The 10,958-nt window shown below is 40.3% G+C and overlaps 1 protein-coding gene across 5 annotated transcripts in view; it reads right to left on the bottom strand.

Moving 5' to 3' along the window:
- Positions 1–252: 252 nt before the first annotated feature.
- The window catches only part of ctdspl2b (CTD (carboxy-terminal domain, RNA polymerase II, polypeptide A) small phosphatase like 2b), a 79,548-nt gene continuing 68,842 nt past the window's right edge, over positions 253–10,958 (bottom strand). For all 5 annotated transcript variants that reach the window (XM_043677116.1, XM_043677115.1, XM_043677114.1 and 2 more), the window contains 3 exons: positions 5,238–5,364; positions 3,641–3,736; positions 253–2,594 (listed from right to left, as the gene is read on the bottom strand). In XM_043677116.1, the coding sequence (XP_043533051.1) occupies positions 2,529–2,594; positions 3,641–3,736; positions 5,238–5,364 (289 nt within the window). In that variant the 3' untranslated portion in view covers positions 253–2,528. The remainder of the gene's footprint in view (positions 2,595–3,640; positions 3,737–5,237; positions 5,365–10,958) is intronic.

Here is a 10,958-nt window from a genome sequence, read left to right as displayed (position 1 = left end):
AAGAAGAAAATCCAAATTAAATTTCATCTATTTGCTGCCTGCATAATGCATTCAAGGCAAAACACAAAATTAGAGCGTGAAATGTTTTGTCATAAGGAGTAGTTGAGGCAGAAACCATTGCAGCTTTTGAAGTAACATTAGATTATTTAAAGCAGAGCAAGAGCAAGAGACAGGGATAAAAGGACCGAGCAGAGGTCATGGAATCATGTTTGGGTTACTCTGGTGCAAGTTTGTAAAACTTCAAAACGTTTGTAACATTTGTAAAAGTAATGTTCTGTACATTTTTATTTCAATAAAGACAAAATGACAAACAGCATAAAGAAAGATGCCCAGATGCCCTAAAGGTATTTAAATACATCTCAAAGGTTATCATTAAAGTGAATCTGTAGTAAATAGATTCCTGCAAGCAAAATACCTTTCTTTAAATACAAAATCAGTATTTCTCTGAAATGCAAACGCTTTTCAAATTATTTTCTGCAGAAAAACCTGCCATGATTAAAATATTTTAATGAAGGATAAAAGGGTTTTCTTCCTCCCGACAAAAACAGGCTTAGTTCTACATGCTAGATTTTAACATTTCAGTGTCACAATGTGCTAACTACATACACAATAGATAATAGTAAGAAAAACGCTCAACCTGATGAAAAGTTAAAATCTTCATTAATACACTGAAAAAGTAGACATAACTCATGCCTTTTGTAAAATCAAAAATACAAAAATTAAACCGCTTTCTTTAAAAAGATTTTTCCTTATTTTAAGGATATTTTTAAATGAAGCTGCATGTAGTTTTGTACAAGAAGGTTTTGTACAGGTAAACTGGTAATATACATAAAAAGATTTAACTGGCATCCTCCTCATTCATGTGCTGCTCACCTTTTCTTTGCGACCACATACCTCGTCCTGAACAATCTTCTAGAATTTTAAACCAAAGAAAATGCATCTAGCTTCTCTCCACAAAAAAGTGCCGCTTTCTCCAACTCCTGTAAGGAAATGAATCATCCATGGTGATGCTTGTGGCATATCGATGCAGTCTAGAGGCAATTCATGCTATGTTCCTGCGAGAAAACGATTCTGTGGAAAAAGTAAGCCAGCAAATGGACCAGCAAATAGGGCAAAACATTTTTACAGGGGCCAGACACCTACGACCCACAACCAGTACCCTCTTTTTTGGATTGTACGTTGTTGGACAAAGTTGGGGAGGGGGGATTTGGAGAAACAGGGAGAAGGAACAACAGCCACAACAGACCCACATGTTTGGTTAACACATTGTTATGCTCCCGATGTGCCTGCCACCACTGATCTTGCTACCAACATGCTTCTTTGAAGCATTTTGAAAAGTGGTTCAGATGTTGAATTGTGACAGTAGACCAGAGATTGAGAGGATCCTGAGCCTATTTGATTTAGTTGTAATTTCTTCCCCATTTAGATCCTCTCACCCCCTAATTCCACTAACAGCTCCACAAAAAACTGAAGGATAAGTTACAGTCAGGCAGAGATTGTGCAGTTTATGAATTTCAAAGAGACTAAAATTTGATTTCTATACTTAGTACTTCAGTATCAGTCTCTCCTGTTCTTTGTGCCCACACCTTAAAAGGTTATAGCTGCTGTTGGTGAATGCTCCTGTTCTTCAATATAAATAAACTTGTATGTTATGCCTCCAATTTAATTTTGACTAATCTATAGATTCTTTATTTTAACAAATATACATTACTTCACAGGCAGACAAAGTAGGAAGGTGATGGATCAATTTAGAAAAGATTCTCTCTTTTGTTTTAGAGGGCGGTGATAAAGGATCTGCAATACATTATTGTTAAAAGGAATGCTTTTATGACTCAGATTTATTTTATATACTAGGAAAAACATAAAAGCTTAAAACCTGAACCATAAATTTGTTTTTGTATTTAATATACTGGCCATCCCTGTTGAAATGAGATCTACATTTTAAAAAGCAGGTGCAGACCTACTTTAAAAAGCACCACACAGAGGGAAAATAGAGTCAACTTTCTCCTCTTATGTAAACCTGTGACAATACAGGTTAAACAAAATGCTGGTGGCAGAAACAGAAGTACTTTTACAAAGTGTTGATTTTTGTGTCACAAAGAAAAGCGCCAACCATTTATAGCTGATACAGTCAGAAAGTCTCATTAACATGTATTGCAACAGACCACAGCATTTCATACTTGTTATCCAGCAGTCTTCAGGAGCACACCAACTGGGACAAGTGAACAGCTACTGCATACTATATATGTGCTATCTAAATCTGCGTTTTGGATTTTTGACTGCATATACAGTTTCCTTTTTTGTTTTTAAAAAACCCTGCATTATCCTCTCCTGTTCAGACCCACCTAAAACTTCAAGACTGAGTTCACTCTCTGCAACCCCTTAGTTAATTGTGGGCGCCCAAGACAAGAAAAGCAAGACGAGGTACAAAAATGCAAATTTCAACAGCAATGGCAATGTCTTGTAGTTCAAAGGGTCCTGCTTTTGTCTTCTTAGCCCCCTTCATTGATGATGTTGACAATATGTTCTTAATCTGGAGGGAGTAAATCGTGCAGACGAAATTTCTCTCTGATATGAGGTCGAACATCTTCATTCTGAGAACAGTAAATTAAAGGAAAAATAGGTCAATCTGAAATTTGGTCCTGATCACAATACACCTGCTTCACTGCCAAGGAGTGGAATTGATCAAGTAATTAAACCTAGTTGTGGTGTGGTGGCGATGAGGTCAAAGAAATTTTCCTTGAAGTACCTTGGAGGCACTGTTGCTCTTGGTTTGGGCAGCAAATGGAGCATAATTTAGCAATATCCACAGAACTCGAGACGTCCAATGGTTAAAAACTTCCTGTTCATGCTACATAGCTTATATAGGTACTCATGACCTGAGCAAATGTCAAATGGCAAACAACAGAGTATGTGAAGAGTACTTATTTCTGCTGGTTTTTGTTTGATCTGTGTTTGAATTCTGAGGTCCCAGCAGAACTATTTGGCCAATGAGAACAGAATAAGTCCATACCTGACATCAGACATTCCATTTGCATTTCCTGTAGGGGTCACCAGACAGAAACTGGGACCAGATATTAGATTAGATTACTTACAGTGTGGAAACAGGCCCTTCGGCCCAACAAGTCCACACTGACCCGCCGAAGTGCGACCCACCCAGACCCAATCCCCTACATTTACCCCTGACCCTAACACTATGGGCAATTTAGCATGGCCAATTCACCTAACCTGCACATTTTTGGACTATGGGAGGGAACCGGAGCACCCGGAGAAAACCCAAGCAGACACGGGAAGAATGTGCAAACTCCACACAGTCAGGTGCCTGAGGCAGGAAATGAACCTGGTTCTCTGGCGCTGAGGCAGCAGTGCTAACCATTGTGCTGCTGTGCCGCCCACCAAACATTCATAGAATCCCTACACTGTGGAGGCAGGGTATTCAGCCCATTAAGTCCACACCAACCCTCTGATGTTAGGCAATTTTCCTAACTTTTGAAGGCATTAGGACCAACAGTAGCACTCAGTTATTATGTAGTTTATATCAGCCAACTCACAAACACTAATCATCAAATAGTGGATATTGCTCTGATAGGGAGGGTTGAATTTAAAACAAACTGACATAATAGCAATCTTCATAACTTACCAGTTCTACAAGTTTCTCTAAAAAGGGGATCAATTTCAAAAGCTCTGTGTCATTCTTATCCATGAACCAGCTCTCAATTGGAATTCCATTGGACAGCTGGGAGCAAAGGAATGAAAGAACATTTTACTATGGCTCTAATAGGTTCATTATATTTCACTGACTACAGCAGAAACTGCAATACAACAGCTCCCAATTTTTACATCAATTATACCTCCAACGAGATCAGCCAAACTCTTCACTCATAATGAGGTCAACTTTAAAAATGGACAAGTAAAAAAATCATAACAACACTTTCACATACACGAACCCAGTTCATACTCTCCGAATACCTCAATTTAAGGCTTTTTTCAATTTTTTTTGTCGAGACATTACCATTTGCAATGTGGAATACAGCCATGTGCATGTTGATGCTAAAGAGAAGATTCTCCCCTTACTCCCACACAGCTCCTCAAAAGAAAATTGTTTTCATAAAATACTTGGAGAATATAATCAGACTATTAGCTTCAACATGAGCACACCATTGTTTATGTTTCACAAATGCCTCCTCGCACCCCCTGCCCAGGTAATCCCATCAGAATATCCTTGGTTTCTTTTCTCCTCAAGTTTTTAAATCAATCCTCCCCTTAATATGCTGGTCATTATGCCTAATTCTGGTGCAGGTGTGTTCCACATTTTATCCACTCTCTGGGTAAACAGGTTTCTTTCTGGTTTCTGTGTTTTACCGACCAGTGGCCATCTTATATTTATGGCCACTAGTTCCAGTCTCATTTGCAAGTGATGACATCTGTTCTACATCTATCCCACCAAATCACTTCAAAATGTTACAGAGATCCATCAAGTCACCACTCAGTCTTCTTAATACTGATACTGTTAGCCATAAGACTGTATGCCTTTCTGCAGCATTGGTAGTCTGTGATAAAGTTTTTTTTCATATTTGTGGTTTGTTAAAGCAGCACATTTTACTTTGCATGACACACTTCAAATAATCCACACACTCATCTAAACTGGTGAAATTAGAACAATATAAATTAATAGAAGGGAAAAATGCCCAAAAATATTTTTGAAATACTAAAATAAAATGAAACATATTATGCAATCCCCAAATAAATGTTGCAAAGGTTACATTTTGAGTTCACATATTCAGGGTAAAAAACAAACTGTGCAAAGGATGATTTTTCCTTTTCCTTATGCTCCCCTTAGTTAAATGCCTTTTGCATCCAAAAGATTGACGAATATAATTACTTGCAGATCAGATCCAACTTTAGCTAGCTGTCAGCTGTGTAACAGCAGTTTAGTGTAACTTCTTGAATGTACCTCATTTGGAAAGCCTATTCTCCTCACAGAAGCCTGGCTGGAATCAGAAACCTGTGCCACTAAGAAACTTAAGTTGTCAGATAAAAACCTGCAAATGTTATAGAGGAGAAACAGGACTATCACCTGAGAGACAAGAGTCTCAGATAGGCACATAAGTTACTCATCCTGACACTAAATCACATTGATACTATTCCAATGAAGCAAGCAACAAAATATCCAGAACAAAAGAGTGTGCACTCTAGGCGTACGAATCTCGTCAATGTTCAATAATTCTTGGACTGACCTGGTATGCAAAAGCTTGTGGAGAGTTGTCAATAATGATTGTTTTTGAAAGGTCTCTTCCAAGAATATTCAAATCCTTTATGTAGTTTCCCTGCACACACACACAATGCTCACGGAACAGCCTGTGCCTAGGTGACAAAATATATTGAACATTAAGGGTAATAACGAATTTAAACTAGAGCGAAGATTAGGAGGGTGATACATTCAAAGAAAAAAACATGTCTAAATTCACAGGTTTTAAAGACACAAAAGTAATCATCTCAGCATGTCTCCCCTCTGGCAAGTTCAATGACAGTGAACTGATTACATATATGGATTATGTGCTGGTCAAACTGCAGCCGGTAACAAGAAAAGTTTTAAAATTTTTCAAAAACATTTTCCATACCATATTGGTATCTCATTGACCTCTGGACACTCAAGGAAAACAGGATTGAATGTGTTCGCAAATTAAACCAAATTTTATTTTTTATTCACTAATGAACTGTGTGTATCGCTGGCTGGCCAGCATTTATTGCCCATCCCTACCTAGTTGCCTTTCAGAAGGTGAGCTGCCATCTGCAGTCCATTTGCTGCAGGTTGACCCACAATGCCCTTAGGGAAGAAATTCAGGATTATAACCCAATGACAGTGAAGGAAAAGAAATATATTTCCCATAGAGGATGGTGAGTGGCTTTGAGGGGAGCTTGTGGTGGTGGCACCATCTATTTGCTGCCTTTGTCCATCTAAATAGAAGAGGCTGTAGGTTTGGAAGATGCTATCCAAGGATCTTTGGTGAATTTTTGCAATGCATCTTGTAGATAGTACACATGGCTGCTACTGAACAACACTGGATGCATGTGATGTGTTTCCAATCAAGCAGGCTGCTTTGTCCTGGATGGTGCCATGCTTCTTGTGTGGTTGGAGCTGCACACATCCAGGGAAGTTGGAAATATTCCTTCACATTGTTGACTTATCTTGAAGATGATGGACAGACTTTGGGGAGTCAGGAAGCGAGTTACTCACCACCGGAAAAGATAATGGCAAAAACAGCCCTACTGAAAATGCAAAGTCCTCCTCACTAAAATCTGGGGGGGGGGGGGGGGCGTGGGTGTCAAAATGGAAGAGCTATCTCACAGACTAGTCAAGCAACAGGCTGATAATGTCGGTAAAATTTGATTTTGTGAGTGTGACCATGTCCCAGACACCAACATAATCATTCCTGGATATGTCCTGTTCCACGAATCAAGTAAACTTTCTGGTCAATGATAACCATCAAGATGTTAATAGTGGGGGTTCAGTAAGGGTTTGTCAAGGGGCAGTGATTAGATTGTCTCTTATTGAAGATGATCATTTCCTGGCATGTGTGTGGCACAAATGTTACTTACCATGTTAGCCCAAGCCTGGATACTGTCCAAATCTTATTGCATTTGATCATGGACTGTTTCAATATCTGAGGTGTGGCGATGGTGCTGAACATTGTGTAATCATTGGTAAACATCCCTATTTCTGAGCTTGATGATGGCGGGAAGTGCACTGATGAAGCAGCTGAAGATGGGTGGGCCGAGGACACTACCCTGAGGAACTCGTGCAGAGATGTTATGGAACTAAGATGACTAATCTCCAACAACCACAATCATTTTCCTATGTGTCAGATATGACTCCAAACTCGTGGGAGAGTTTGCTCGCGATACCCATTGATTCCAGTTCTACCAGGACTCCATAATGCCATATTTGATCAAACCAGGCTTGATGTCAAGTGCTGTCACTCTCACCACACCTCTGGAATTCAGTTCCTTTCTCCGTGTTTTATCCAAGGCTGTAATGAGGTCAGAAGCAGAGTGGCCCTGACAGAACCCTAACTGGGCATTATCGAACAGGTTACTACTGAGCACATGCTATTTGACAGCACTGTTGATGACATCTCCATCACTTTACTGATGATTAAGAGTAGATTGATGGGACAGTAATTGGTTGAGTTGGATTTGCCCTGATTTTCATGTCCAGGACATACTTGGGCAATTTTCTGCATTGTGAGGTAAATGCTACTACTGCAACTGTAGTAGAACAGCTTGGTAAAAGGAGCACAAGTCTTTGGTACTACTGCCAGAATGTTGTTGGGACCCATATCCTTTCAATTTTCTTTATAGCGATGGGTAATAAATACTGACCAGCCAACATCCCACAAACGAATAAACAAACAAATCTAGCGTGTCCAACTGTAGATAGATATTACATGGAGTGACTTATATCGGCTAAAGTCTCTGACTGCTGGGGACCACTGAAGGAGGTCAAGATGGATCATCCACTTGGCACTTCTGGCTAATGATTGCTGCGAATGCTTCAGCCTTATCTTTTGTACATGTGTTGAACTCTTACATCATTGATGATAGGGATATTTGCAGTGGCTCCTCCTCCACTGAGTTGCTTAATTGTCCACTACTGAATGTGGCAGGACTGCCAAGCTTTGAGCTGATCCACTGGCTGTGGAATCGCTTAGCTCTATCCATCACTTGCTGCTTATGCTACTTGGAATGCATTAAATCCTGCTTGATAGTTTCACCAGATGGATCCCTCGTTTTTAGTATGCCTTGTGCTGCTCCTGGCATGCCCTCCTGCACTCTCCAATGACCCTGGGTCGACCCCCTAGTTTGATAATAATGATTGAGTGGGGGATATTCCAGGGCATGAGGTTGCAGATTGTGTTGGGATACAATTCTGCAGTTGGTGGCCCACAGCGTCTCAGGGATGCCTATTCTTGAGATGCTAGATCTGTTCGAAGTTTGCCCCATTTAGCAAGGTGATAGTGTCACACAACACAATGGAAGGTATTCACAACGTGAAGGCAGGACTTTGTTTTTAAAGGACTGTGAAATGGTCACTCTTACCAATACTGTCACAGATAAATGTATCTACAGCTGGTAGATTGGTAAAGACGAGGTTGAGTATGGATTTCCTTATTCTTGGTTCCCCATCATCTGCCACAGACTCTGTCTAGCAGCTATGTCTACCCAGTTCTGTAAATACTGCTGTTAAGCCACTCTTGGTAATGGACATTGAGATCACCCACCCACTGCTTCCTCCGAGTGTTGTTCAACATGGGGGAGTACTGATTCATCAGCCGAGTCATATGGCACGGAAATAGACTCTTCAGTCCGACTTGTCCATGTTGACCGAGTTTCCCAGACTAAACTAGTCCCATTCATCCGCATTTGGCCCAAATCCCTCTAAACCCTTCCTATTCATGTACCCTTCCAAATCTCTTTGAAATGTTGTAACTGTACCTGTATCTCCACTTCCTCTGGCAGTTCATCCCGATGCAAACCATCCTCTGTGGAAAAAGTTGCCCCCCTCTGGTCCCTTTGAAATCTTTCTCCTCTTACATTAAAAATATGCCTTCTAGCATTGAACTCCCTTACCTAGGGAAGAGACCTTTGCTATTCACCTTATCTATGCCCCTCATGAAGTTATAGACCTCTATGACATCACCCCTCAACACCCTATGTTCCAGTGAAAAAACTCCCAGTATTTCCAGACATAATGCATAACCATTCTGTCCCAGTAACATCCTTGTAAATCTTTTCTGCATTCTCTCCAATTGAACAACATCCTTCCTATAGCAGGGCAACCAGAAGTTTACACAAAACTCCAAAGGTGGCCTCACCAGCATCCTGTACAACTGCAACATGACGCCCCAACTTCTATACTCAATGGTCAATGAAGGCATGCGCCAAACACCTTCTTTACTACCCTGTCTACCTATGATGCCATTTTCAAGGAACTATATACCTGAACCCCCAGGTGTCTCAGTTCAACAACACTTAATTGCATAAGTCCTGCCCTTGTTGAGGGGGAACAGTACATGGTAATCAGTAGGAGATTTTCTTGCCCGTGTTTAACCTGAAGTCACGAGACCTCACGGGGTCTGGGGTCAATATTAAGGACTCAGAGGGTAACTCCCTCCCAAATGTATAATGCTGTGCTGCCACCTCCGCTGGGTCTGCCCTGTCAGTGGGAAGGGTCATATTCAAGGATGGTGATGGTGGCATTTGGGACATTACCTGCCAGGTATGATTCTGTGAGTATGACTACAAGGAAGGCTATTGGTTAACTAGCCTGTGAGATAGCTCTCCCAACTTTGGCACTAGCCCCCAGATGTTAGTAAGGAGGATTTTTGAGGGTTGACAGGGCTATTTCTGCCATTGTCAATTCCACGTGTCTAAGTTGAACCTGGGTGGTCCTCCCGGTTTCAAAACTTGCAATTCAAATAATGCAAGAATGTTCAATGAAAAGAAGGGAGGAAATAATCAAATTCAGCATTTTTGAAGGAAAATAAAGGGCAAGGAGTGGATAGACAAAAGAAAAATACCCAAATTTCCCACAAAATAACCAATCTGCAGTTTTGTCAACTCCTTCATTCTATTTAACAAATAAAAATAAAGAGAGGAGTCAACTCTTGCATTCTTGAGGCTCTGTTACAGGATGATAATTAAGCAGGACACGTCCAAACCTTCTTTAAAATCTTAGTGTGGGTAAACCCTAGCAACTCATTCCAAGTCCTGCTTATTGCTTAAATGAATATCAATATCAATATTCAAAAGTAGTGACATTCAGACAGAACCTTATAACTTATTTCCAGAAAGTGATTTGTTGTCCTGGGCAAAGCAGCACAATTAAAGCATAAATTGTTTTGATATAAATACCATATATTTACACATGGCTATGTAGGAATACAGATGTACAAATCATTAAAGGTGGCAGGGCACTTTGAGAAAAAGTGATTAAAAAGGAATATAAGGATATAGATTGGAGAAGCTGGACAACGTTTCTTAGAGATGAGAAACGAGGTGTTTAAAATCATGAGAAAACACAAGCAGGGAGAAATGTTTCCTATTGGAAAAAGGGCTGAGAATTAGAGGACACTAATGTGACTAGAAACATAGCATAGTAATACAATCAAAAACCTTTTTACACAACTGGTGGTTAGAATCTGGAAGACACAACCTGTGATAGTCGTGGGGGTGAATTGAATTGCTTTTTCTAAAAGAGAATTAAACAAACAAAGAACATTGCATGACTACTGGAGAGGGAAATGTCACTGGACTAGTCATCCAGAGACCTAGGTAATATTCTGAGGGCAAAGGATCCAATCTACAAAAGCAGATGGCTTGGGTTAAGGTTAGAACTGAAGTTTTAGAATTTGAGAACCAAAAATCATAATTCAAAAAAAAAGAAGCTATTACCAATTGTTGCAAAAACCCATCTGGTTTACTAATACCCATTAGGGAAGCACCATCCTTAACTAGCCTGGCCCCCATGACTCCAGGCACACACCAAGTGTTGACTCTTAACTGCCCTCTCAAATAGACTAGCAAATTGCTACAAAAAAGTCTCAAGGAACAAAACTATTGAGATCGGAATCAGAAATAACAACAGAAAACTCAGCCTTATTAACCCTGCAGGGTCTTTCATACAAACAAATGGGGGCTAATACCAAAATTGGCAGAGTGGTCTTACAGACTAGTCAAGCAACAGCCCAACTACGGGGGACTTCAAAGCCCATTATGAAGAATACCACTACTGATTTATCTACGAGGTAAAAACAATGACTGCAGATGCTGGAAACCAGATTCTGGATCAGTGGTGCTAGAAGAGCACAGCAATTCAGGCAGCATCCAAGGAGCAGCAAAATCAACGTTTCGGGCAAAAGCCCTTCATCAGGAATAAAGGCAGAGAGCCTGAAGCA

The sequence above is a fragment of the Chiloscyllium plagiosum genome, chromosome 36 (assembly GCF_004010195.1).
Source record: "Chiloscyllium plagiosum isolate BGI_BamShark_2017 chromosome 36, ASM401019v2, whole genome shotgun sequence".
In the NCBI taxonomy this organism is placed as follows: Eukaryota; Metazoa; Chordata; class Chondrichthyes; order Orectolobiformes; family Hemiscylliidae; genus Chiloscyllium; species Chiloscyllium plagiosum.
This window is presented reverse-complemented; position numbering and strand designations above follow the sequence as displayed.